Source organism: Solanum pennellii, chromosome 7, assembly GCF_001406875.1.
Source record: "Solanum pennellii chromosome 7, SPENNV200".
In the NCBI taxonomy this organism is placed as follows: Eukaryota; Viridiplantae; Streptophyta; class Magnoliopsida; order Solanales; family Solanaceae; genus Solanum; species Solanum pennellii.
Window position 1 is genome coordinate 78830418 of NC_028643.1, and position 27972 is coordinate 78858389.

The following is a 27972-nucleotide window of genomic DNA, read 5'->3' on the forward strand; positions in this document are numbered from 1 at the left end:
TGGTTGAGTGAGAGACAGAAAAAGATACTCTCTCCGCATCTATACATATAGAGAGGGAAAACCTATATTTATAGAGAGAGAAACTCTAGAGAGAGAAAAAGCCATGTGTATATGTATGTGTATATATAGGCTATATAGATTACAGTGAAAAAAACTTTCTTTTTCATTCCTCCATTATTCGTTCATTCTCTCAGCTCAAAGACCACAGAATTTTCAAGAAATTTATGACGTTTTGAAGTTAAAGTTTTGTTTTTTTTCCAGATTTTTCTCGGAATTTATGATTTCAGAGAAAAAAAAATCAATGCAAAAGCTCCGTTTAATGGTTGATTTAGCTTGCGTTTTGTTAGGGTTCAGGTGAGTTTTTTTTTTTTGTGGGATTTTGTTTATATGAGTTAAAAACTAGAAAGTTCTTATTTTTATTGTGTGTTTCGATTTTTTAGATGGTTTTTGTTATTAATTGGGATTAATTATGATGTGGGGTTGTGAGATCTGAGCTAAATTTACTGGCTTGAAACAGTTTGGTTGAGTTTTTTTTCATGTGATCAGCAATTTGCTGATTTTTGTATTTACGAAACCTTTTTTTGGAGACCTAAGTTTTTTGATGGATGGAAACTTAGCATTTCCGTGAATGTAGTTATCAGTTTAAGAAATGTTCATGATGGTCAATACAATTTGGGTTATGTGATATAGAAAATCTCAGCTAGTTTGTGATTTGAGGCATAGTTGATTGATTAATTGGATATATGGGTGTAGAGTGTTTGACAATGCACACAGTGTGGGGTTGATTTCTCGGATGGTGGCTCAATTAAAAGTTATTAGCTCCGAAAGAAAATGTGTAAGCTTTTCTAGTGACCCCGTGAGAAATTTGTGCATTTTGGGTTTAGATCTGTGAAGGCAATTTAATTTATAGGGAGAGAACTGGCAGGAAATGGATTTTCAGTTTCCCAGTTTTTATTTATTGGTTCCTGACAGCACTACTTCACTATAATGTGTATGCTGTTCTAGTCGTTGCGTGTTGCGCGAGCACTGACATTGAAATCAGTGGACTTCCAGTAAATGAAATCATTGGAAGAATGAGTTTCAAATTTTTAGGAAGATACATGTCACTTTCATCATTTAATGTTCTTCTTATCTTCCAGATATTAGTTAATGTGTCATCTTTTCATTTCTTTCTGCTGTGTTAAGTTGAGATTTTGACTGGAGTTGCTTTTTGTCCCATATTTAGTAGTGAAACTTGAGCTCGGATGGTTTTCCTGCGGAACAGCATAGATTGCTTTAAACATTAAGAGCCACATTTCCTTCGTCATTCTTACATCCTCTTTGTTGGAAGGATGTCAGGTTTGTGCTTGCTATTTAATAATTGACTTTAAGAACTGTTATGGATGATTTAGTTTGTAATTTAAGAACTCAATACGCATATTCTGAGTGATATCTTGTATTTTAGAATGGTTGGATGCATATGATGATGTAAGAGAAAGAAGATCAGACTTCGAGGTTTCAGAGGATGAAAGACGACGTTCACGAATTGGTACTTTCAAGAAAAAGGCATTACATGCTTCAAACAAGTTCACTCACTCTCTGAAGAAAAGAGGAAAAAGGAAAGTGGACTACAGGTTCCCTTCAGTTTCAATAGAGGATGTACGTGATGCAAAAGAGGAGAATGCTGTCTGTGAATTGCGTCAAAGGCTGCTTGAGCGGAATTTGTTGCCATCCATACATGATGACTACCATACATTGTTGAGGTGCATTTGTTTTCTGAAAAATTATTCGGCTGATTTTTCATGTGTGTGAACACCTAGGTAGCAATGACAGTTTTCATTAGAAATATGGATGAAGAAGCAGTATTATTTGATGAAGTTGCATCCTTAAACATATTTTGATTTTCCCTACCAATTTTCTTGAGGCTTTGCTTACAGTTGCATTGCTGTTTGTTTTCTGCACCTGCATACTGTGTCCTTATATCTTGTGGCCAGATGTTTAACCTAATTTTATTAACATTAATTTTGTGTAGATTCTTAAAGGCAAGAGATCTCAATGTTGAGAAAACTATTCCGATGTGGGAAGAAATGCTTAACTGGAGGAAAGAGTTTGGAGCAGACACAATATTGCAGGTATTTAATAGTTAATACTATTACATCAACATTAGTTTCACTATTGTTCTGTGTAATTTAGATTCTAATTGGAACTTGTGATCACTCAGGATTTTGACTTTGACGAGTTGGAAGAAGTATTGCAGTTTTACCCACAAGGATATCATGGGGTTGATAGGGAGGGAAGACCTGTTTATATCGAAAGGCTTGGACAAGCTAATCCGAACAAACTAATGCGGATAACCACAATTGATCGCTACTTAAAATATCATGTCCAAGAATTTGAAAGGGCACTACATGAAAAGTTCCCTGCATGTTCTGTTGCCGCAAAGAAAAGAATCTGCACAACAACTACAATTTTGGATGTGCAAGGCTTAGTATGTTAATTCTATCAGTGGCTAATTTACTTAATTGATGATGTTTCTAACTTGTATATCTTTCTAATCTACATGGTCAGAATCATTTTGGACACTTAAATGCATTGACTAGAGACTTCTTTTTTCTATTACAAGGTCGTATTGACATGCATGAAACATCTGAGTGGTTTTACAAATAGCTAGCATGCCCATGGGTGGTTTTACTTGGGTCGGGATCAATTATTTTCATCATTTGCCCAACTTGATCATACACAAGAGTATCAGAATTTTTTCCTCCAAATTTTTTTAGTAGTGCCCTTATGTAGCAATGAAGATATCATGAGTATTTTCTTGCATTAATACAATTTTGTGCTCGCCGTTTCCATTACTAATCATTCACAATCAAGGAATTTTCCCTATGTCGAGTTTTTTTAGAGTTTTGTTCCTCATGTTTTATTACTACTATTGGTTATTATTCAAGTTCAACTTGTAATATGGTATGCTGTAAATGCAGGGGATTAAGAATTTCACAAGGACAGCTGCTAGTCTTTTGGCGGCCATGGCAAAAATTGATAATAGCTATTATCCTGAGGTATAGCTGTTAACTGTGAACATCTATAAATGAGACTCCAAATAGTTTGGTTAGACTCTATTGTCATGGCATACCCTTTATAATCTCCAACATTTCTTTGTAGACACTGCATCGGATGTTCATTGTCAATGCTGGCCCTGGCTTCAAAAAGATGCTCTGGCCAGCAGCTCAAAAATTTCTGGATGCAAAGACTGTTGCAAAGATACAGGTAGCAGAGGAATCATGTTTTTTTTTTGTTCGCTCAATTATGTTTTTTTTTTTCACTCTCTAACTACAATTGACTGAATCACTGTGTTTCAATCTTTACTTTTATAGGTGCTCGATCCCAAATCCTTGGGTAAACTACATGAAGTTATTGACCCAAGGTTCATTATTTGTTTTGTTGTATGTTTAGCTTTGAAGAATTAAATCATTCAACCGTATATCTGATTTTCTCTCTCTCTCTCTCTCTCTCAAAAGTCAATTGCCTGACTTTTTAGGTGGCTCTTGTACCTGTTCTGACGAGGGTGGCTGCCTCAGGTCTAACAAGGGTCCATGGAGTGATCCTGAAGTAATGAAGGTGAGCATGCCAGTTCAGTTGTATTCTTCTTCTATGACATATTCTTCATCTTGGTAAGCTTTATCTAGTCCTGGAGGTGTGAACTAGTTTGTCATAACCTGTTATTTTTTCTCCTCTTTAGCTTGTGTATAACGTAGAGGCAACAACAGTGAAGGAAATCTCTAGAAAAATTGGTGACCAAAGGAAAATTGAATCCTATATACAGATACGCCCTTCAAAGGTAAATTTTTTCACTTTGGCATGCTCCTTTTTTTCTTTTTCAGTTGTCTTTATCTGTATGACAATTTATTATGTGTTCAGGGAAGGAGCAGAGACACATCCACAAGTGATTCAGTATCGGATGCTGGTGACTTGTGTTCACCAATTAGAGGAAATAGTAGCTCAATTTTGAGGCTGACCCCAGTAGATGAAGAAGTGAGTTTGCAAAGCATAATGTACTTTTGTAGTTGCAGTGTACACATGTGCACTTGCGCTTCTTTATGTATCACACTTTTTGACTTATAGTCATTGGTTTCGTAGGCTAGGTCATCAGATTCAACAGCCTATTGTAGCTGTGATGATGAATTCAGCCTAGGTGATCGAGGTGTCACTAATGAGCATGGATTGCTGCATTGGCAAGAGCAGTCTCCTGTGAGCAGTCCAATGAATCGGTCCACTAATACATTGCCTCATTCTGGAGGTATTTGTCTTGTTAATCATGAATTCCATCAAAAGAACCTTTAATTGATAGCTACCTTCACTAATCACTAATGGTTGTAAGACGTGGATTGGTTTATAGAGACACCATGAGAATTCAAAGTTACCAGTTTCAAAAAAGAAAATGACACCATGAGAATTATAGAACTCTATTAGTTGAATCAATTCTCAGTTCCATGATATAGGCACAGACAAGTTTTTGTCTGGAGTGTAACTCCACTCCTGTAGAAATCATAGGGGATTAATTAGTGTCTGAAGTTATAATAAACTTGAGAGGAAGTTATGCTGCCTCACTACACTTCTCCACCCTCCAAGGAAAAGAAACCTTAGAAGAAAGAATGACTCTTTATGTGTATGAATTTCAGAAGCGGGATTTCTCTTGCCTCAAAACCTTTTCCTTTTAGCATGTGAAAGGAATGTGGGAGATGAGAAACTTCTTGTTTTAAGTCTTATTTGCCTTGCTAAAAGTCCCCTTTGGCTGGTAGGTATGCTCACCTGGTTTGTTTTTGGCCTTTGTATATCCACCGTGTTTTTTCCCTTATTGAAGACTTCACAAAATCTATACTCTATCCATCTTTTGGTACTCATTTTCATCATTTGTGTACTTACTCTGCAATGATGTGCTTAGCCATGTATATCTATGTAGTCTAGTCAATTGAACTCTGAGTTCTTCTCAGCTAAAACTCATGCTAGAATGGTAATTGTAAATTCATATATCGTGGGGTTCATGTCCATTATTCATGTTCTTTTTAGGTACCTGGGCAATAAATTGGTGTGAAAGAATCCAAGAGAAGATTCTGAGCAGCTGTTTCAGTTGTTTGGAAAGGAAACTGATTCCTTTCATACTTAAACTCTTTGCATTTATTCGTAGTCTTCCCTTCGAGTACTGGAGGAAACAGACAAATGTTTTTCCGACTAATGCATTGGAAGAACGACAAGGGAGCAGTTCATCCATTAATGATGAAGCAGTTCAAAGAGTAAGGGAGATCCATCCATGCATGCAGCGTCTTCATAAATTGGAAAATTTATTGGAAGAAATAAACAAAAAGCCCGCTGAGATCCCAGCAGAGAAGGATCGAATGCTTCATCAGTCACTTAACAGGATCAAGTCTGTAGAAGTTGACCTAGAAAAAACAAAAAGGGTAAGGCTCATCAGGTCAAAAAAGTTTCACATAAAATATTTCCTTCTAAAAAAATGTCTGTAAGTAGCAGTGTTCTCTTATTATGTTTTATATGTTCAACAGGTATTGCATGCGACGGTATTGAAGCAACTTGAAATTACAGAGTTATTGGACAACCTAAAAGAGTCGAGCTTTCATGTAAGCATCACATAACAATATGAACATATAGTTGGTCATCATTATCTTGTCAGCTCTACAGTCCATCAGTATATATGTGCTTAGCTGATTTATTGTCCTGTCATCTGATACTGTTTGCATTTATCTTGATATAGTTTGTGTTTATCTGTCTGCCGTTTTATTTTATTTTATAATTGTTCCCATGTTTGGCAAAAAGGCTAGGGGGTTGTTGTCATGTGATCAATTGGAAAACTAAAATGAAGGCAATTCCTTATGTTGGCTTCTTACTGTTATGGTTGTCTTTTAATGAAAGTATAGTTTCAATTAATCCTTTGCGAATACAAGTCTGAGATCTGCTGATGTTTTGTTGCAGAGGCGGAGATTGTGGTGTTGAATATTGTAAGGTTGGAGATTTGAGTACCCAGGACAACGCGATGATAACCTTTTACTGCTAACTATGCTGCGAAGGGAGATGTTAGCTTATGCACCTCCAGCAGTGGTGACAAAGTTTTTCCTTTTTTTTTTTTGTACAATGTCCTTTACAGAACATGCAGTTGTTACTGCAAGATGATGTTGATTATACTGTACTGTTAAACATCTTAAAGAAAAGCTTAAAAGAAAGCCCTTTGAGGGTTTAGAGGCATATTTATACCATCTTAAAGAAAAGCTTAAAAGAAAGCCCTTTGAGGGTTTAGAGGCATATTTATACCATCTTAAAGAAAAGCTTAAAAGAAAGCCCTTTGAGGGTTAGAGGCATATTTATACCATCTTAATTCTGTTCCTCTATCCCATTTAACTATTATTTTTCCCTTATCATATGTTTATGCGTGTCCTTTAATTTGGCCTCATCTAAAATAAATGTTGATTTATTAACATCGTCTAAAAGATCAGCCTTTCTGGAAAACATCAGTCGTCATTAAGGAAAATATCTAGTGGATGTCTGTTGGTATTAGTTCTGTAATTCAACTTGCACAGCTCATAAACAATTAATTTCCTGCTAATTAATTAATTAATTAGTTGAGGCAAGTGGCCAACACGTTGTTAGTCAATCACATATCTCATTTTCCATTACGTATCCCTAAGTTAAGTTCTACTAACTTTTAACATTATCAACATAATCTAATCTGTTATACAAAATAAGTTATCCTCTATTGTAATATTAAATATGGTAGAAGATGAACAAGAATTTACAGATTTTTCATGCATCGAAAGCAGAAGACTATAATTAACAATCATATATCATATATTACTAAAAGCATGAACAAAAAAAATTGAAAGTTGAATTACGATTTTACTCCTATTATAAATTTAAATGTTATAAATCATTTGATTATTTAATTTAAATATTAAATTCTATTATTTTAATTAAAATGTTGATGACCTTTACACTTCCTTAGGTTAATTCCTAATTAAAATATCTATTCTCTATAATTTATATGTATAAAATAATAAATAAATAATATCTCTCTCTATATATCCATTCATATTTATTTTTTCTCTTTTTTTTGAGATTTTAAATGTCTAAATAGTTTAGTTAATATTTTATTCTCTATCTATAATTACTATACTTAAATTAAATTATATTAAATTGACTAGGAAAAAACTCCCTCTCCCACGTCTGGATATGAGTATTTCATTAAGTCTTCTTATACAAATTATTCTAACTTTTCATCTTCTCTTTATGAGTTATGACATTAATAGTCTTTCCTCTCTCTAAATCAATTGTAGAGGTAAAATTATTGTCACCTTTCATAATTCCTATAAATCTCTAACTAATGGAGGAATATTTTTTGTTCACCAATTGCTTTCTTTTGATGAGATTATTTCAAAATTTTCAGGTACTATTTAATTTTTTTTTAAAATAATAAGATTTTGATAATGATATTTTGTATCTTACTTTCATGATAATGACTATTTTTCAACTGGCTTATTATTTTAAGAAATTCTTAAATTTATTTGGAATCTGATCTTTGTATATTGTATTTTGCCATGTTCTCGTATATTGTTTTATTCTTGTGTTAGTTTCTATTCTTATGTTATTTTTTTAATTTAAATTTTAAATTTAAATTTCTCAATTATATTGATGAGATGAATTTCATTGTGTAGAATTTCATTTTTTCTAAGAATATCAATTTTTCTAATTCATAATGTATCATCTTACGAATTATCATAATATACATTATTCTACTTCTTTTATTAATGTGAATTTTAGAGACACGTACAAAAAAATTATGATTATTGATGGAGTAACTCGTTCTTCGTATTGAGATTTTAGTAGCTTTAGTTAATGATTATTCATGCATGATTCTGCTTGATATCTTGTTTGTTGACAATTTATATTTACTTCTCTTTTAATCTTATTTTTTTATTTAATTTATTTCTTAATTGATGAGCTAATTTTTAAAGATTGAGATACTTTCAAATTGATGTATGTTCAAATAGTTTACGTTATCTATGTATATCATGTTGCGGATTTGTCAAAATATGTGGTATTCAACTTTCCTATTAATGTGAAATTTGGGAGAAGACATCAATTAAAAGATTTATGATTTCATATTCATCTATTTTTTCAATTCTTTGTCCTTTCATTACCTATTATTTCCGTAGAATGTTTTTTTTATATATATATTTTTAACATACAAAATTTAAAATTTCATGTTACAAATCCTTCGTGGTAAATAGCACTAAAGTGAAGTTTATACAATAATGACTTAGCCTTTTTCAATGTAGCTTTTTTGTTATCTTTTATTTATTTTTTATTCTATTTTAGGTACTTACATTCTTACTAATTAACCATAACAAGAAAAATCTAAAGGTAGTATTTCCAAAATAATTGAAGAATTAAAAAATATTGTTAAGAAATTCCTAAGCATAGGATCTTAATATATTTCTTTTATTTCAAATAATTTTTCTAAATAAGAGGTTCCAAGGCTAATAATTGTGTATTTTAAAAAAAAATTATATATTTTTCTTAGCAAGATCACTAATTGCATTTGCATCAGAAATTGACATGTCATAAGCATTTATTTATTTGTATTACTTTAAGTATATATTATAAGACTATATTAAAAAGTGTTAGAATTTATAATTCTTTAATTTATTTGAAGATTGAAACTAAAATGTTATTTTAAAAGATCATGAAACTAATAATTTTTTTCATACCGCATGAAGCATGGCAATGTGTAGTAGCTAATAATAAATATAGTAATAATAATAACAACAAAAACAAAAAATTTTACATGATTAGTCAACTTTTCTTCTTCTCATAACATTTTCCGTAACTCCTCTTATAAACAATGTAATTTATGTTGAGAAAGTATTATTCTTTATGATAAATAAAGAAATTTTATAATTTAAAAGGGTGCAAATTTGCAAATTAGCGAGACACATTATTTGTTTTAAATATTCATATTCATAACTCATATCTAATTACATATTCAATTTTTATACTTATGATATCCATAGCTCTCATCTCTTCATATTTATAGTTTCTAAATATTTAATCTAAAATTTTAAGATATCTTTTGGTATTCCTTCATTTCTTATTATATAAATTCAGTCTTTTCATTTCAGATCTCCTAACAAGGTTATCAATTTTATTCTATAGTTAAAGTAGACGAAGAAGACTCTTGATTTTGATATGATATTGGAGAAAGAGTCGATAAGAACTCGGAATATTATGTACTAATATTGTATTATTTTTTCATTTATATTATTATCGATCAACGTCTTATGAAGCATGTATACATTGTATTTTTTTTCTTTCTCTATTTTTTGTATTTTTTTCTCTATTAGACTTCTTAATTTAGTTTTCTATGAATATTTTATTGTCGTAAGTCTAAATACTTATTTGAGCTCAAATTAGCCACTTGTGACTTTATTGAAATATTGCTAACTATTAACCAAAGTTCAAAAGTTATAGTAGGTTGCTTAAAAAGAATTAATTTAAAACATCAAAATATGCCCTTTATTTGGTGTTTTTTAATTATATTATTAAAGATTTATTTATGATTTTTGTATTATATTATTCATTACATGTTGTTCACATATATGTTTTCATAGCATTTTAGTCGTTCTAACATGTCTATAAAAATTCAAATGGAACAAACGTGCAAAGCACGTGTCCAGAAACTAGTATTATTATAAGTACGAAGCTCTAAAGTGAAAAGTTGAATTACCATTTTGCCCTTCAACTAAATTAAAACTTTTATAATTTTTTATTATATAAATTTAATCTTCTTATTCTCATTTCAAAATCTTGACCTTTCAAATTTCTCACACAATTTTTAAAAAATAAAAATGAGTAATTATTCCTTAAAGAAAAGAAATTAAATGAGATTCATGTATCTTTTAAAGTTAAATTTTATTTCTATTTTTTTTATATTTATTTTAATAGTATTTGACCTTTCAATTTTTCATGTGTCTTTTCATGTCTCCGTAATTTTGTTCTATAAATTTAACTTTTCAAAGAAAAACTTTTATTTATTTTCCTACAATTCTTGTGTGTAGGAACTCTAAAATTTGTTTCACTCATATCTTTCTTTCATCTTCCAATAACTTCTTTTTTTATTCTTCATTTATATTTTAATATATAAAATTTCTCTTTTATTGTTGGTCACACATAGTTTAATCTTCTCATTGATATTTATTCTGAGCAATCTTTTTACATTCATTAATTACTCTATAGAGTGTATCATAAGGTGAGTTTTTTCAATTATTTCATGTGCCTTCTTTGGTTAGATTTCTCCTCCAAAAAGAGTCTACTTCAGGTAAATCTATTTTAATATAATTGATTTAGGTACGAATATTGACCAACACTTTTTGTATTATTGCTAATCTAGCAGCATATTCACTTCTTTTAGTATAATATCTATTTATGAAAATTTTTTGTTGTAATAAAACTCAAATTCAGATATAAGTTGATATGTGCATGCATTTGCATCTTTGAACTTTGAAATGTAAACATGAACTATGTTTAGAGCACATAGGTTCATATTGACTGTGTGTTCGTGTAGTTTAAAATGGTATAAAATACACGTGCGTTGCACGTGTTCGAGAACTAGTAATTACTATAAGTTCAAACTTGTTTTTAGCCTTTGAAAATTGGAAACCTAGTTATTTTTCAGCATCAAATCTTTCTCTATAATAATTTAATGCTAATTATGGGATCAGCATTAAACAAAATGTTAAGCAGAAATTGTACGCATTAATCAAGATATCATATAACAACTCCCTTGATCAAACACTTCTAGTTCTTAAATAAGTAACTAATCCGACAATTCTTAGTAAAATTTTACTTAAAATTCTAACTCTATCTGTAGTTTAAATTTTAATCTTCATCATCTCCGTCTTTTCACGATCAGCAATTCTAACAATAACTCAAATAATAAAATCTCAATTCCAAATAAATTAAACCGTCTTAAAATACTTCCAATCTTAATTTATAAAGACGGATGGAGTCATGACAATTTACGCGTAGAACGGCGCTAGCTGTAGATGCTGTACCCACTCCAATTTTTTCTTTTATATGCTTTTAATAATTTTATGTCGCTATTAAACTCAAAATATTTTCTATTTTCTATTTCCAATATGAACTCAAACATACTGTAAACAATTAGCTGGCAAGAACTGAGATAACCTTTGTTCAAAGGGAAAGAGAACAGATAGATCTCTTTCTATTTCTGGTTTTTTCTCAAAGATCACTTTTTTTCTGGTTCTTTGTTGAAATCTTCTTCCAAGAACTCATCTTTTACCTTTTATATTTTGATATTTTAGCTCATTTTGCTATAATGGGGTGCAGATATTGTTTTTCTTGTATTTTTCTACTGTTTTCTTTCTTCATTTCAGCTTCAGCTTCAGCTTATTTATCAGGTTTGTGTTTTTTGTACTGTTTTTGTTTTTCCCAATTTGGTTTCTGCTATGAATGTTCTTACATATTTTATATTTTGTTATGCAGATGGGATTTTTGTTAATGAAGGTTTAACTGGGAGGAATCTACTTCAAGCCAAGAAACGTAAGCTCTTGATCATCATTTTTGGTTTTGTTTGGTGGTCTTTGGAGCTAGATTTGTGTATTTTGTTAAGTTTTGTTGTAGCTGATTGGTTTGACTAAAGATCTGTGAAGTGGGGTTTGTTCTTTAGGTATATATCTTGTTGAAATTGAAACTAAATTTCTGAAATAGCTGTTGGGTGATCTTGTAATTCAGCCTCTTTTCTTCTGTTTCTGTTTTCTGGGATCTGGATGTGTCATTTTGCCTTATGTTTGAGGTGAGGTGAGAGGAACCCTTTTGCAGTTGAAGATGGCTCTTTTTTGGTTAATCTCTATGCATTAGCATTGTTCTTGTTTTTCATTATTTTTCGATTTCTGTTGTTACATGATGTTCCTTTAGCCTCGATTATCTTATTCTCTTGATGTTGTTTCTACTGCCTCTTTTTTTTTATCATTCATTGAGTCTGAGGGTGTAGCTGGAAACAGCCTCTCTACCTTCTCAAGGTAGGGGTAGAGGTAAGGTTTGTGTACGCTCTATCCTCACAAACCAACCTCGCTTGTGGGATTACACTGAATTGTTTGTTGTTGTTTTCTTTGCTGTTATGTCTTGGTTATGTTCTTACAGTCAGGTTGTGTTTTAACATGCTTGAGTGTCTTTCTAATAAGGAAGAAGTTTTTAAGAAACATGGACTAGTTGTGTTATCCTGTAATTATGGTTAGTAGGTTATTGCAGATACAAGGACAAAACCAAACTTTTTTAGGATTATGAAATGTTTAAATTGAGCAACTTGTGACATTTCCATATAATTTTGTAGTTGATAGCATGTGATAGTTTTGCCAAGTCATTTTTAGTGCTCTGTGCAAAGTTCAGTAAGCAGTACGATGTGCTGCAATCTGCTGCGTATTTTCGCATTCTGAAGTTCTGCATAGATTTGGTAGAGATGTTTCTTCCAGTTTGTGTTGTTGATACTGTGGCCAGGAGTGTCTGTTTGATGATACTCAGCTACGTACGAAGCTATAGGATAGTGCTTGATATCAATGATAACTTTGTTTCTGGGCTGTGGATCTTCTTGTATGCTTTGTTCATCCACTGATGGAAAATGGAAAGGAATGGTATAAATGTGAAGTACATTATCGAGTTTTGCAGCTTAGGTGTGTATTTAACTACTGTGTGATTGAATCAGTATCTAGGACTACCTATTATTTGAGTTGAAATATGTAAAGAGAGCTCGTTGATGAGGATAATGTTTAAGATGGTACTGGATATTTTTAAACTTGAGATGAGTCAAATCAAGGAAAACACGAAAGACCATAGTTCGTCAAGTTCTGCTTATCTCTCAGAATTCATATGTTGCCACATGTGTGGTGACTTAAAGCAATTTAATCTTCTTTTCCTCCATCAAGCAATTTGAAAACATCAATGTACCTAAAACAGGGAAGTTCAACAATGTTGTTAATTAGGGGAATTTGACACCCTGAGTTGCTTGGTGACACGTTTATTTGCTGTAGTGAGATGCACATAGTTTTTGCATGTTTGTAACTCACTGATGATGATCACCAGTGACCTAGAAGATTTCTGTTTGCTTAAAATTTTTACCTTGAGAGCTTGAAATGCTTGCTGAAGAATGCTTTGCTTCAATATTTATGCAGCTTGTCCTATCAGCTTCGAGTTTCAAAACTACACAGTGGTCACTACCCAATGCAAAGGACCACAATACCCAGCCAAACAATGTTGTGAAGCCCTTGCGGAGTTTGCATGTCCTTATTCAGAATTCGTGAATGATTTGACAACTGATTGTGCCTCTACCATGTTCAGCTACATTAACCTTCACGGGAAGTACCCACCTGGTCTTTTCGCCAGTGAGTGCAATAAAGACAAAAATGGGCTACCATGTCCTGATTCTGCATCATCCGAATCTGCCAGTGCTAATAGTAGTCATATGAGCTGTAGACTATCACCGATCCTGATGATTGCAACAGCTCTTACGGGCTTCTTGTTGTTGCTTCTCTGAAGATCTCTTCAAGGTTTTGGCGTAGTTTCTGTATTCTTTATTCTCAAATATAGTTTGAACTCCGGATTTTCTTCTACCATGTTACCACTGATTAACGATCAACAAGAAACTCCTCTTGTAATTCTTGATATATTACAACAGCAAACTGTTGATACTTGTGTATTGAAAATGACTCTCCTTGCTAAACCAAGGATCTGTTAAATATTATTTCACTTTGTTGTATTTTGAGTATGGGCGATTGTAAATGTTTTTTCTTTTTGTTCTTCCTTGTTGAAATCCCCGTGGAACAGGGACGATTAGGATGTGTTCAGGTGCTGATTATATTGACATTAGCAGTTTGTCCATCATAATGAACTTTGATCAAAGAGTATCTGCATCCCCACTAACATCTTTTGGTAGTAAATCACGTGTTGACAATGTGATTTTGGTGTATGTCCATGAATATAGTAGGTAGATATAAAAGTTTTGCAACCATATAGTGGTATAGATACCTGCTATCTAAACCGATAGCGTTTATGTATACCTTACTCCTATCTTGGACTATTATATTTAATTAATTTAGTATATCTTATAGTATACAAATTGTATTCATATTTGCTGTCATTTTGTTTGTTTGGATAAGGCTTCCGTGGTTGAGGATACAAGATATAACATATAAGCCAATTCAAGGTGTATTCACTTTCATCAGCTAAGTATTCTGTTCCTCAGGAAATGAAAAAGATAAACACAACTGGAAAATTCTAACAAGTTACAACTTACAATAAATGACTGCTGCTTCAACAAGCGCTCGTGCACCATTGCAGAACTTGACAGAATCGCAACGCGGAAAGAGGAATAAAATTCCCAGCAGTGTTCTGTTGCTTCAAATGTGTCGCGAAAAGAAGGAAGTCAAGCAATTACATGGCCAACTGATTCTCAATGGATTAATTCATCGTTTTCCAAATGGAGCAAAGCTCGTAGAATCCTATGTTGAAGTGTCTGAAACTGATGATGCATTGTTAGTCTTCAACTCATCAATTCAATCACCTGATACATTTGCTTATAATGTTATGATCAGGGGACTGATTCTTAGCAAACGCCCTATAGAGTCGTTGTTTTTGTTTGAACGATTAGTAACAGATGGACTATCACCGGATAGTCATACGTATACTTTTGTTCTCAAAGCTTGTTCCCATATGAAAGCTGTTCTTGAAGGTAAAACAGTACATGCACAGATAATGAAGAAGGGAATGAAACCAAATACCCATATTTGTAGCTCTTTAATCTCTATGTACTCCTGTGCTGGTGATATGGCATCTGCAAAACAAGTTCTTGATGAACTCTCAGAGCATAACAATGTCATTTGCCCCTTTAACTCCATGATTACCGGCTATATGAATGAGGGTCTGGTAGACGAGGCCATTGAGATCTTCGATACAATGAGAAATAAGGATACAGCAACTTGGAGTGCGATGTTATCAGGGTATGTTAAGAATGGTATGCATGAAGACGCGCTTGCCACATTTCAGAAAATGATGAGTTATAATGTTCCATTGAATGAAGCTTCACTTGTGTGCACTCTATCATCCTGTGGAGAGTTGGGAGCTTTGGATCAAGGAAGATGGTTACACAAGTATATCATAAACAAGAGGGAAACTGTAATGAGTGTCAATCTTGGTACTGCTTTAGTTGACATGTATGCTAAGTGTGGGTGCATTGAGTTTAGTTACCAGCTGTTCGAGAAGATGCCTCGGAGAGATGTTGTAACTTGGGGAGTGATCCTTTCGAGTTTTGCGACACATGGACAAGCCAAGTTATGCTTCCAATTGTTCGATAAGATGATAGAGTCAGGAGTTGAGCCAAATGGAGTTGTATTTGTAGCTATACTCTCTGCCTGTTCTCATGCTGGGCTCGTCGAAGAGGGATGTCACTATTTCGATCAAATGGTACATCAGTTTGGAATAAGACCATCCATTGAGCATTTCGGATGCATGGTGGATCTTCTTGGCCGAGCTGGGAAGCTTGCAGAAGCAGAACAGCTCATTTTGTCTATGCCAGAAGAACCTAACTCGGTCATATTGGGTGCATTGTTTAATGCTTGTAGAATCCATAACGATGTTGAAAGAGGGAGGCACCTATTCAAGCGACTAATCAATTTGGAACCCTCACCTGATCGATATAAACTAGCAGCGTCTTTGTTTGCTAATAATGGAGAAGATCACGAGATTAGAAAGTTGCTGAATGATAAGATCTTGGAAACTAGATGTGGCTTGAGCAATATTCAGGTGGATGGGGTTGATCATGAGTTCATGGTCAGTGATATCGCGAATGACAAAGCTCAAGATGTCTATGAGACATTAGGAGGATAGCAGATCAACAAATCTGGTGAACTCATTTGAAGACACTACCAGGTTAAACTTAAGCACAACAATAAGGGCAAAAGCTACTGCAAATGCAAAATATTACCAGCTTGCTGATACATTTGACTCTGAGAAAACGTAGCTGAATGCGAACATAGTTGCTGACTTGCTGCTGATTGACACTGACAAGTGATACCAACGTAGTAAAATTACATTCTTCCACTGCTGTCAATCCCCACAGAAAACGAGAGTTCGACATTGATGCAGAAAGGACATTCCTTCAAGCAGAATAGAGCAGTGTGTGTGTGGTGCAGCAGAATGTAATCACAGTACCTGCAGGAAATATTAAAAGGACCACATGATTACCTCACGCGGCTTAAGGACATAATCGCAGTTGCATGGATCTGCACCCTGAAGTTGACGGGACAAGTACATCAAAGGAAACAACCTAATGTAAGAGCAATCTCATATTCATATAGACGAAGAGATTTAGTGACCCCAACAAGATTTCCTCATTGATGTTTACACGATATCATTCAACAACAGATCCAACAGGATATGAAGCAACTGAAAATTCAGTCAGTTCTACAACTCTCTAACCAGTGACGAGCACTTGTATCAACACATAACCTGAAAAAGGTGCTCCTTTATTATAAGTCTAGAAGTCCAACTTACAGATATTCACTCCATTTGGAACTACCTCAATAATCTAAGATTTTGTACATTATATGCTTAGCAGATCCGCATGACTGAACGACATAAATTAGTCTTACAAGTGATGTATAAATAGCCTTATATTTATATCTTTAACAAATGATCTAATCATTGATGCAATAGTTGATCTTCAGCCACGAGGCATATCAAAACTCTTGATCTTTGGCAATACCACCTGCAGTGCCACTGCAACAGTAATCACCACATAAACTTGCGTCTCGACCTATGACGAAATTGCTTTTTCATCACACACCAGGAACTGGGGAAGGTGCTCAACTGTAGTAAACAGACAAAGAATTTGTATCATAATCAGGTATATGATAAAAATTAGTTCAATGACAGCAAGAACAAAATATTCATAATCAAGTACATGCTAATTGTCACTTTGATGATAATTACACATTTTTTCCACACCAATCCCCTCAAAAGAAGAGATCATAGTCAAATCGTAAAGAACTTCTTAAGAACAAAAAAACAACTAACCAAGAGGCAACCGAAAGAATTGGCATGTTCACCTAAGCAGGTAGAGTAACTCTTACCTTTTAAAATGCAAATTTAATATACGATTTTTACCGGAATAACTAAGTTTTCAATTCAAGGTACCATGTCAAAGTCAAGTTCGCCAATAAGCATGAGTAAGAGTGTAAAACTACTGCAACAAATTATGTTCAGCAAGGTAGCTTACATTGCCAATCAGCTTAGCCCCATACCAAGCAGAATCTACGCCATATGGGGGAGGAAGTACTCTGATTCCATTACTCATGCATGGAGGAAGAAGTTCACACACTTCCTTCTCTAATCTTTCTGCAATGAAGTTCATAATAAAAAAAATCATTACTTCCCTTGAAGATAGCATTTCTTCTTTATTTCGTCTATTAACACTTCTCATCTTTACTTTCCTAAATTAGAAGAACATGTACAAACACATGATTCCATCAGATACATTATCTAGGGAAAAAGAGCATCAGTTGCAATTCACCTGCTAATCCAGGCAAACATGCACTTCCCCCAGCCAAAACTACTGTTTTGTACCAGCTATCATCAACCATTAATTCAGCGTCATGGCAGTGCTCCATGCACAACGCCACAGCATTCTGTAAACCCATAGCACGCCTGAAACAAAACCACAAATCTACTAATTTTCCATACTACAGATCCTTTTTCTTTTTTGAGGTAATTGGGGGGTGGGTGTCAGTTGTGTTTCACCATTTACATCCACAAAAACACCACTTTGTCTAAATGACATAAGCCAAGAAACCGGCATCATCAGTTGACCATAGTAGAGTGTAGACTCAAAATGAGAATACGATGTCTAGAACTGCCCCCACCCGCCCTGAGTACAAATCTCTCTCTCCATTCGCATTTAAGAAAATAAGTTTCAGGAAAGACCTGATGCAACAAGGTTCCAATTGACTACATAGTCCAAATTCACTTTGTCATGTGTAGGATCTACTCCAGTTTTTTTTTAAAGGCCTTTATACCCTAAGGGAAGTAATTGAAACTGGAGTTGTTCAATAATCTTACTAAAAGTCCCAAATAAGGTAATATGAACGTACACTCCTGCAATGCGAGGCTGGAACAAAATCTCTCCTGTTTTAAAGCGCTCTTCTGAAAGTGTAAAGCAACCTTCAGACCCGATCTGAAAAGATGCGTTGGTATCTTTGGATAGTTCAGCTTCATAATCAAGTGCAATATAACAAAGGTTCTGCAATACGAACCAAATGGACCTCAGAAAATACTCGAAAACATCACTAAGAAATTAAAAGTAACCGTAACTCTCATGCAGCTAGGCTTTTCAAGTCTATGTTTGTCACAGGATCAAAACTAACTGAATCTAACATGATTTGTGTTACTAAGATAAAAAGAACAGAGAACTTGTACACTAATTACATCTTTATTTTTAAATAAACAAAATATAGTGAAAAATGAAGCAGAAGATCTGCAATAACTCTTAAATTTGTTTATCACATTTTCCTCTTCAGATACCATAAATTACTGGAAAACTTAAAACTTGGATTACTTTGCAAACCTTACAGATTATTGTAATTCGACAATGTGTAGTCAAGAAGAAAGTCACAAAGAACTCACACAACTAAGATATGCATTTAATGGTTTATTCAGCAACTAGTGCATATGCAGTAGTGCTGGAGCTATGGTTATCCGACCAAGCACTTCTCAAGATTGTTAGTATCTAGATGTGGCAGTAGAGGGACACGGCAATTCAAAATTTTATGTACAACGAAATGGTTTCCAGTAACAAAAATGTTACCACGGCATATTTTTGAAGTGATTCAGTAACTGTTCACTTGCAAGGTAGAAATAGTGCAAAGAATCATGTCTAAGTGAAACCGGCTTCCTTCCCACCCAAATGTTCTATGACAGAAAGTTGATACCTCTTTCAGTGTCCGCACAGTGTAAAGTGACCCAAAATAAATATTCTTCTGTTGCATCTGCTCCTTAAGGAATCCTGTAAGCTTCAATGCTCCAATTCCCACAACTTCCACACCTACTTGGTGCATGACTTTACCGTGAAGAACTGTAAAAGACCAAAAAGTGGCTACACATAAATTATTGAAATAATGCAATCAAATTGCAGAGACGAAGAGAAATAAAAACATGAAATCCATGTAAGTTGTTCATGAAGAAATTTTGAGAGTAAATTAAATCATCAGAAAGAATAAACAATTAGAGAGCACAAACTTTCTTTTTGATAAGGTAATTCAAAAGGAGTAAAGCAAATGTGAGATGAAAATTAGTTTAACAAGAAACATTGGGACCCATCTGTGATTCATCTCAGGGGTTGTCTGGTCACCGCTGATTAACTCAGAAAGCTGGAGAATACAAACTCAGTTTCTAAAATATCCTACTGGCAACTCAAAAAACAAAAAAAACTTTCACAGTTCAAAGAATTAAAAATGAATGAGTTCTATAGAGACAAGTATACAATAAAGTCAAACAAGAACCATAAGTCCAGTACATGAATGAAAAACTTACTTGGAACAATAGATGTCTGGTTAAACCCAATGTTGACTACTATTCCTGAAACTTTCCTTGCAGCAAATAAAGCTAAAACAGCCTATAGTTTTTGAAGAAAGACATCATAATACTATTATAAATCCAAAATCAGATTATCACTAAAAATTTGGAAGAATCTTGGTAATGTATAGTACAATCTTAGAAAGAGAACAGGAAAAGTTTGCCAAGTTAGTGACATTTTGATCATTTTCTCTCCTCATGTTATTAATATTTAGTTTTTGCCATTAACAATAGAAAGCATCAAGTACTTCATTAGTTAGTCAAATATGTATCAGATATTATTAGTGGAAAGTGAGAAGTGGGGCTATTTGACTGAACAAAGTCCATGACCATTAAATAAGAGAAATATGTACTGTTATTTTATGTTAAGTAAAATTTTCAGGGATGGAAATTACTGTAATTAACAAAAGAAGTCAAATATATTAGGATGAGGCTACATGGGTATGTATTAAATTGGTGGTAGCAGCCCCGAGTAGCCCAATGCTAAGGCAAGAAAGATAAAATCCAATAAACCTAAGGACCAGGACATGCCACAACAACAAGCAAGTGAATGCCTGACTAAGGAAAGGCACACGATAACTGTGAAAGAAAAGCTTATCTGTAGATATCCACTAGCTTATGAAAGGACAGATTCTGCTTTATATGTAACATGTTCATAAATGTCGCTCAACAATGACATAAATGTTCTCTTCTTCCTCAATCCAACAAAGTTCTTCTATGAGCTTAGAACTTCTAAGAGTACAACCAAGATTGTTATCTAACAAAGTTTTGCTACGAGCTTAGAACTTTTAAAAGTACAACCAAGATTATCAAAACTAACAACTTTAATCACCTCAGGGAATCCAACAGAAGTTGAAGGAAATAAATAAGTACTACCTGGTTGACAGCACAAACAGCAGGAACATTCATGTCAAATAATGCAGAATGGATCGCGTCTTTTAACTGCGTTCTAGCTGCTTTATCAGATTCAGTATCTGTATAGGTAAAGAGAAGTTAGAAAGAAAAAGGAAGGCCTTGGTTTGGTACACCGAAAGATCTTACTATGCTCACTTCTTAGTAGTTGAAGATTTAATTGAGTGAGATAACTATTCAAATCTTTTAGCACCTTACCCTCTTGCTCAAAAGTCAAACGGAAGAATGTTCAAAAATAGAGTTGCATCAGCTGATTCATCAAGTAAAAATGGACACATGCATATATTGTGAAATAATATTTGCCCTTTAAACAACAAATTGAGTCGTTGATAGGTTATATTTACACAAATTTGACTGGATTTTCAGCAACGCCCAAATAGAAACTGACCATCATAATGGCAAATTGGAATGGACACAATGATCGGCTGTGTTGAAGTTTTCACCTGCATCCTGCAAAGAATCCATAACAGCAGAAGAGAGAAATTTATAAAAGGATTCCAGCTACCTTGGGTCTAAGGAAGAAGCTCATATCTTATCTTCTAGTTCCGGTTTGTAGGGAGCTATACGTAGTACTCTAAAAAATATGTGAGGTGTGCTAGTCAAATTCTGGAAGTCATTGTGAATCCAGCCTTTTATACCTTTTGCTCTCTTAAGTGGGTAAAACTGGTGATCTATTATATGAATAGAGGAAATCTTATTAGTGAATTATATGATAAACAATCAGGATATGTGCCACATTGACAACATAATGATACAGAGAGTCCTTTCATAGATAAAACTTTGATGCATATTCTTCTTTGCCAACCAAATGTCCGTATTACAATCAATTAATAATGTAAAAAATATCATAGAGGCCTGTTATATGGTGTTAAAAAGCATTTTATGAAAATCAAATTATGTTTGAGAACCAAAAACCTGTTTAGATTGCTCAACAATGGATGTTGGTTTAGGTGGTCAAGCACCTTTAAGAAAAAAGGTACATTTACGACTTCTAATGTTGTCATATGGGACCAATGTAAAATGACACCAAAAATGAACGGGACACAAACCTGGTGTATATCGTTGAAAAGAAGTGTCTCAATCTAGAATACATTGGAGATTCAATGTTGCCAAACTCCTGTCAATGGTACAATTTTTCAGGAAGGATTAGGGTGAGAATTTGCCGAGCACATGGAACAATACAAGTAGTTAAAACAACAAAAAAGCCTCAAATAGTCAAAAATGCAAGTTATTTTCACAAATTAACAACTACAACTGTTGACTCATAAGAAAGCTCACCAAAAATGTCGCTGATCTCCCTGACGGAGCACTATACTTACTCCAACCAAATTTGCAATAGCCAGACCCACCTTTTAGTGAGAAAAATCAGAAAGATAAATAAGCTCAAAGAAATCATTTCTCTTTGTACTGTTCACATAATACTCTGTTTCATTAGAGTTTATCCTCGAATCAGTAAAACAAAACAACTAGAGCATTATGCCAATTAAAAGATCGAGTGTAACACATAGAAAGGCACGCACCATCAATGATAATAGCACCGGGCACTTGAGCACGTTGACCATAAATACTCATGAATGACAATTCTGGTACTGAATTTGGAAACGTCCTACAAATCATACACCTTATTAAACCAGCTACTCATGATATCCTCATCTATACTTCACTCTTTCATCTACTACTCCCTCCGTCCCAAATTAGTTCAGCTAAATTACATTAAACCAATTGCAAAGTTCACCTAATTTGACATTCAAAAAGCAGAATTGTAAAAAGGAATTTACCTAAGAGGACCAGATCTCAAGTGAGTTTCCGAGAAAAAAGTAGAATCCCACGGCTCATGCTGATTCTGAAGAAAGTAAATCCATAGGCGATTATCGTAAACAATGAATTTCCAGGATTTACATACAGAAGTCAGCTTAGCAGACTCTTTTGGCCCTAAAATCTTCAAAATTTGAATGAAAATATCTAACGGAATCCGATCAAATTCTCCGGTGGACGCCGTCTGTATATACATCATCATCTGGTCGAACCGATCCATGGAATTGACAGTCGAAAGCGAAGTTGAGGTGGAATTGCTCGAAGTGGAACGAGTAGATACGGATTCCCATACCTTGCGTAACAACATAGCCATGGTTTTTGTGGCACGGCTCCAGTCATGAAATGGGAGAGGGTATAACAGTTTTTAGCTGAATAGTCACTCACTCTTCATGAAACTGAAACTCGTGTTCATATTTGCAAAGATACACTGATTTGAGCAACACGTGGATAATACGTCTGCCAGATATATATTTTATCTTCCGCCAAAGTTAAAAAAGGTCAATTTGGCGTGCTAATGAACGATTGATTTAATGATTTTTGATAATTCTTTTTATATTATGTTATCTAACTTTTAAGAATTTTAGATTTTTTCTTTTATTAAATGATAATCTCGTGATAAATTAATAAATTATTTTAATATTAATTAGCTTATAAAGTATTTTTATTTAGCAATTACTAAATTAGTTTATATGTTCGAGACTGAGACGTTCAACATAAAAAGTCATCCTTTGGCCAATAAGCCAAGTCATTTTTACGAGGAAAGCACACGACTAAAGCAATCATGTTGAAAGTCAATTGTGTGTTATTCCCTCTTCTTTTATAAATTGGTGAATATTCATGTTAGACTTTTTCCAAAAAGCAACAATTCAAACCTCACTTACAAATTTATATACATGAAAACTATATATAATCATGTAAAATATGTATATAACTATATAAATTTCTATACAAATTTCCAATATTTTAAATAACACTATAAAAAATCAATTCAAAACAATTAGATTTTCTGCTTGCATCCCGCATTTCATTGTTCATGATCCTTTCTAAATCAAACTGATTCAGAGAAACATTATGATAAATACAACTTCTAGGGATATTTTTGTTTGTATTATATTTGCTTAAAGCAAGAGATTTTGATTAATTTATATAAAAAAAATATAGAATGATTAAGAAATTTTAAAATGATAAAATGAAATGAATAATTCATTCTAGGTGTCTATTATATATCTCCTTAAATGTTTAGATGGCAAAGTTTACTCTCTTTGAGAGAGTTAGTAGTTTAAACAATATTAAAATTGATTCAACTATACTCTTTTATAAATATATGTATTTTTAATCATTATTTTTTAAAATTGAATTTTTTCTCTCCATGGTAGCATATGCCAATCTTTCTATCTCTCATCGAACCAAAGTCGCCAAGCCATTGCCACTATCTTCACTGGATTCATTATTGTAAACTTCTAACAACTCTTATGTAAAAAGTTCAAAACAAAAACAATCAAATCCACTATCTCCAATCACCAAAAAATAATTTGCCAATTTCTCTTTTATAAATTATAAATAAGAAAAATATCTCCAACGACTTTACACGGCGCGAATTTAATTATTACGTGATTAATCATTGTGAAGCACTTTCGAATCAGCTTTACATGGCGCGAATACTAGTATCATATCCATATCTATTATATTCCATATATATCCATATCTAAGGGTACATTGCATATTCCATATCCGCTTTATATTTTGTAAAATATAAATAAGGAAAAATTATTTGTAATAACTTTATATGGCGTGAATTTAAATATGAATTGTGATTTAATTTATCGTTAAGAAATACTTCCCACTGAAATTTATATGACGTGACTACTAATACTTAAACAATATTGGGAAAAAAAAGAAGACAAATGGACATTGTGATTTGAGAATGTAATAAGATAAAGAATATTTAGTATATAAGGGAACATATGTTTATTATATTTATCTCCGCCTCTTACTCAAACCTATCGCCATCAAGCAAAAAACAATCACCTACATTTTCTCCTCAAGGTTAGAAATTATTTTTACCTCTATCTACTTTTTACGTAGTTGATAAATTGATCAAAGATTCACATAGAAAAATCACATCTAATCTAATGTGTTTTGACTACCTTTTGGTGTTATATATCATTCATCTGGTTGTTTGTACTAACCTTTAAATTTTTGTTGAATTAATTAATTAGTACTGTTGGAACAATCTTATGTGTTTTTCATGGTCTTATCGCAACCATGTTGTAACAGGAGGTCAAAATTAAATGTGTCTTTTCTGTGAATGGATGTTCTTTGATATTTAATGTTAAGATGTTTCTGGAATGTAGTTAATTCGCAACCTTTATATTCTCGAGTGACTTCTATGGTGGATAAGATGATTTGAACATATGAAAAGGAGATGCGTAGATGTTCTAGGAAGGAGGTGTATGAGAGGTTGGAAAGGGTGGGTTTAAAGAGGGTTAGAGGTAGGCCGAACAAGTAAATGAAAGAGGTGATTAGACTTTAGAGGACATGAAAATTTAAGTGTTGTGTTTGTACACACCTTAGATCGATGTATCGTATTGGTGTTTTGTTAGGGTTAAAAGGTGTGAATGAAGAATGAAGAGTTTGCAACTTTTCTGGTTGTGACTTTTGACTTTTCGAGGGCTTTGTGACCTTTCCGCTAAGGCACCATAAGCATTTGTTCACAGTACTGAGGGTTTTATCTTAATTTCAACAACAAACAATAAATTTTCTGAACTTTTTCTTATTCTGCACAAATAAATTCAGCACTTTACTATCGTTGAGTGGTTTATTCACCGTGGTTTAAGTACCAATACACGAGTAAAATCATTCTATCATGCGAGAGGATATATTCTATTAATCTCGGATACTTGAGGGGGGAAATTTCCTAAGTTACCGTTCTAAGTATTTTTGTAATACGGATTAAACAACATGTTTTAGTATGAATGTGCGTCAAATGTTTGAACTTTACTGAGTTGTTTCTTCTTCTGTTGGAATAGATAGAGTAATAGAATGGAAGATGTTTCGGCTGCTGATGTAAGGAGTGGCGCCAAAGATATTCAAGGAATGAAATGGCGTACGAAAACTACCAGGGAGAAAGTTAGGCAAAGAATACTACAATACCATATGAGGAACTGTAGAGAAAATGTTCCTCAATCAGATAAGGTACGTAATACAAACTTGTATTTTAATTACTTTCTAAATGGTTTAGAAGTTGTGTTAAAATATGGATTTGGTGTGATTTTGCCCCTTTGTATGTCAACAGGAGCACAAAACCATTAAGAAAGATTGTTTATACGATTTCAGATGGTATGCAAGATCCATTAGTCCATCGTTCTCCAACTCCCTGGTAAGTTTCACAGCTTTGTTGTGATTTGTGTGCTGAGTAAACTAGCTAGGAGGCTTACTTAGAGAATAGATTGAACAACATTTTTGAATAATTAAATCATCTATTCTTCTTCTAAATTTTGCAACATATATAGCTGAGGAATATGGTCTGGGCAACGTCTAAGAACGATGTGTACTTCATGTCTAATTTTTCTGCCGTGCATTGGTCATCATTGACCTGCACGAAAACAGAGATTCTCGACTTCTCAGGGCATATAGTACCAATCGAGGTATGTATTTTTGTACGTCAAATTCACTCATCGTAAATTGGTTAGGACCTCCTTTTCAATCCTTTCTTTTTCTCTTCTCTGTTAGAAACATCCTAACAGCTCTCCAGAGGGATTAACTGCAACTGTAGTAAGCACACTCGCGGTAAAAGATAAGTTGCTTCTTGCCGGTGGATATCAAGGACAACTTATAGTCAAGGTTTGTCAATATCCTTACAACTGTTTTTTTTTTATAAAAAAATACAGTTGGTTTTAGGACTTCCTTTATGTGCAGTATTTGGATAAACCTGGAGTTAGCTTGTGTGCTCGGCCAACATATGATGCCACAACCACTTGTATCGAGATTAACAACAGTGCCAGGTATTGCATCATCTTGCTTATTGCCTGAAACTTTCTCGATCGATAAGGTTATACTTTCTTTTTGCTTAGTGAAGATGAAGCTAAACGCGATATCTATTTCTATGCAGTGGTGCACTTCATTTTATTGCTTCATACGATGATTCTGTAGTTAGGGAATTTGATATGGAAACGTTTCAACTGTCCAACTATTTCCATTTTAACAGGCCAGTTTATGTAAGTCTGTATTCGACTAGTCTATGCATGAACCTGTTTTCGTTTATAGTATCTATCCTATCTTGATACAAAGATCTTTCAGTGATATTACTAAATCCTTTTCCGCTTTTTCTGCTCTCAGCATACATCACTCAGCCCTGATGGCAGGCTTCTCGTAGTAGTTGGGGCTGATCCCGTAGGAATGTTGGTTGACGCCAGGAATGGAATGGTATGTTTGGACATCTCAAATTCAAATGTAGTGCACCGCGAATGGACTAACAAAATCCATTTTTTACAGGCTGTTTCTTCTTTGTTTGGACATGTACTGGACTACTCGTATGCATCAGCTTGGCATCCTGATGGCCAAACATTTGCAACTGGGAATGAGGATAAGACGTGCAGAGTATGGGATGTTCGTAACTTGTCCAAGTCAGTCACTGTGTTGAATGGTACATTTGGATCTATTATGTCAATGCGCTACACGTCTGATGGCAGATATATGGCTATGGCAGAGCAGGAAGATTTTGTCCATATTTTGTATGTTAAAAGTGGATATGTGGTGGAACAAGAAATTGATTTCTTTGGTGTGATATCAGGAGTGTCTTTTAGTCCCGATACAGAGTCCCTTTTCATTGGCGTGAAGGGTTCCGAATTCTGTGGCCTCCTTGAGTTTGGACGACGACACAACTATTCATACCTGGATGCAATGATATGAGCACTGCACCAGTAAACAGATTATATTTGTTGTTCTATTTGTATGACATCCCTCCACCTTTATTTAGAGATTGCCAAGTTTAAATCGCGTAATTGAAACTTCTTTAGTATTGAGTGATTTCTCAATAGGCCCTTTGTAATGCGAATTTTCATTAGCCTTTATGCAAGTAAACTTCATAATAATAATTGAACTTCAATTATTTATTATCAATAATTGGAGAGATTAAGTATTATTACTACTCCTCGTATATATTTTTTGTTCAAATTGCAAATATAACTTTGATTATGTAATTAATTATTGACATAATTGAACTAAAATATCAAACTGAAAAGAGAAAAAACAAATCAAATCAAATTTAATTTGGTTTTGAATATTGGTTTACACTTTTTCAAAATCAGAAATCGAAAAACCCTAACCAAATAGTACAGAATCTAATCGAAAAATTGAATACACACCCTATCTATATGGGTAAAATGCATATTCCATATCTGTTATATTTTGTAAATTGTAAATAAGGAAAAATTATCCTAATAACTTAAATATGACGCAAGTATATTTCTAATTATTATTCTTATTTACAATTTAATTTCTTTCTTCCGTGGTAGCATAAGCCAAATTTCTCCAATGCTCATCATCCCAAAGTCGTCGCACCAC

General features: G+C 33.6%; 5 protein-coding genes across 6 annotated transcripts; 4 read left to right on the forward strand and 1 right to left on the reverse strand.

The window, feature by feature from the left end:
- Nucleotides 1–6353, forward strand: LOC107026507 (phosphatidylinositol/phosphatidylcholine transfer protein SFH13). Of its 2 annotated transcripts, none has more exons than XM_015227491.2 (15): nt 1–354; nt 1226–1338; nt 1445–1742; nt 2012–2111; nt 2201–2467; nt 2961–3038; nt 3142–3246; nt 3354–3403; nt 3498–3597; nt 3719–3817; nt 3898–4011; nt 4117–4276; nt 5047–5435; nt 5538–5612; nt 5965–6353. In XM_015227491.2, the coding sequence occupies exons 2-15, from the start codon at nt 1332–1334 to the stop codon at nt 5983–5985; spliced, it is 1863 nt and encodes a 620-aa protein (XP_015082977.1). In that variant the 5' UTR covers nt 1–354; nt 1226–1331; the 3' UTR covers nt 5986–6353. The 2 variants fall into 2 exon arrangements, with proteins under 2 accessions (XP_015082977.1, XP_015082978.1); XM_015227492.2 differs by having other exon boundaries at nt 1229–1338.
- Nucleotides 6354–11055: 4702 nt separating this feature from the next.
- LOC107024049 (GPI-anchored protein LLG1) lies at nt 11056–13836 on the forward strand. Its single transcript, XM_015224929.2, has 3 exons — nt 11056–11462; nt 11548–11604; nt 13230–13836. Exons 1-3 carry the CDS (start codon nt 11381–11383, stop codon nt 13589–13591), a joined length of 501 nt encoding a protein of 166 aa, XP_015080415.1. The 5' UTR covers nt 11056–11380; the 3' UTR covers nt 13592–13836.
- A 519-nt stretch (nt 13837–14355) lies between these two features.
- Nucleotides 14356–15939, forward strand: LOC107026084 (pentatricopeptide repeat-containing protein At5g66520). The gene has a single exon (XM_015226933.2). The coding sequence runs from the start codon at nt 14356–14358 to the stop codon at nt 15937–15939; it is 1584 nt and encodes a 527-aa protein (XP_015082419.1).
- Nucleotides 15940–16465: 526 nt separating this feature from the next.
- Nucleotides 16466–22846, reverse strand: LOC107026085 (actin-related protein 8). Its single transcript, XM_015226935.2, has 12 exons — nt 22371–22846; nt 22113–22198; nt 21871–21941; nt 21642–21709; nt 20981–21042; nt 20557–20654; nt 19639–19720; nt 19038–19180; nt 18201–18349; nt 17624–17757; nt 17330–17448; nt 16466–16920 (listed from the first exon to the last, which is right to left on the reverse strand). Exons 1-12 carry the CDS (start codon nt 22718–22720, stop codon nt 16843–16845), a joined length of 1440 nt encoding a protein of 479 aa, XP_015082421.1. The 5' UTR covers nt 22721–22846; the 3' UTR covers nt 16466–16842.
- A 2603-nt stretch (nt 22847–25449) lies between these two features.
- Nucleotides 25450–27369, forward strand: LOC107025623 (uncharacterized WD repeat-containing protein C2A9.03-like). Its single transcript, XM_015226388.2, has 8 exons — nt 25450–25602; nt 25703–25786; nt 25920–26054; nt 26140–26250; nt 26326–26411; nt 26519–26624; nt 26746–26832; nt 26902–27369. The coding sequence occupies exons 1-8, from the start codon at nt 25450–25452 to the stop codon at nt 27316–27318; spliced, it is 1179 nt and encodes a 392-aa protein (XP_015081874.1). The 3' UTR covers nt 27319–27369.
- The last annotated feature ends 603 nt before the right edge of the window (nt 27370–27972 follow it).

What these genes read in the sequence shown, in the direction of transcription:
- LOC107026507 (XM_015227491.2), top strand. An exon ending in GACTACCATACATTGTTGAG is followed by an intron (nt 1,743 to 2,011) that starts GTGCATTTGTTT and finishes AATTTTGTGTAG; the next exon opens with ATTCTTAAAGGCAAGAGATC. An exon ending in AGACTGTTGCAAAGATACAG is followed by an intron (nt 3,247 to 3,353) that starts GTAGCAGAGGAA and finishes TTACTTTTATAG; the next exon opens with GTGCTCGATCCCAAATCCTT.
- LOC107024049 (XM_015224929.2), top strand. Translation starts at nt 11,381, where the DNA reads ATGGGGTGCAGATATTGTTTTTCTTGTATTTTTCTACTGTTTTCTTTC. An exon ending in AGCTTCAGCTTATTTATCAG is followed by an intron (nt 11,463 to 11,547) that starts GTTTGTGTTTTT and finishes TTTGTTATGCAG; the next exon opens with ATGGGATTTTTGTTAATGAA. An exon ending in TCTACTTCAAGCCAAGAAAC is followed by an intron (nt 11,605 to 13,229) that starts GTAAGCTCTTGA and finishes ATATTTATGCAG; the next exon opens with CTTGTCCTATCAGCTTCGAG.
- LOC107026084 (XM_015226933.2), top strand. Translation starts at nt 14,356, where the DNA reads ATGACTGCTGCTTCAACAAGCGCTCGTGCACCATTGCAGAACTTGACA.
- LOC107026085 (XM_015226935.2), bottom strand. Translation starts at nt 22,720, where the DNA reads ATGGCTATGTTGTTACGCAAGGTATGGGAATCCGTATCTACTCGTTCC. An exon ending in TCCAATTTGCCATTATGATG is followed by an intron (nt 20,655 to 20,980) that starts GTCAGTTTCTAT and finishes TTACCTATACAG; the next exon opens with ATACTGAATCTGATAAAGCA. An exon ending in ATGTTTGCCTGGATTAGCAG is followed by an intron (nt 17,449 to 17,623) that starts GTGAATTGCAAC and finishes ACTTCATTGCAG; the next exon opens with AAAGATTAGAGAAGGAAGTG.
- LOC107025623 (XM_015226388.2), top strand. Translation starts at nt 25,450, where the DNA reads ATGGAAGATGTTTCGGCTGCTGATGTAAGGAGTGGCGCCAAAGATATT. An exon ending in GAGATTAACAACAGTGCCAG is followed by an intron (nt 26,412 to 26,518) that starts GTATTGCATCAT and finishes ATTTCTATGCAG; the next exon opens with TGGTGCACTTCATTTTATTG. An exon ending in TTGACGCCAGGAATGGAATG is followed by an intron (nt 26,833 to 26,901) that starts GTATGTTTGGAC and finishes CATTTTTTACAG; the next exon opens with GCTGTTTCTTCTTTGTTTGG.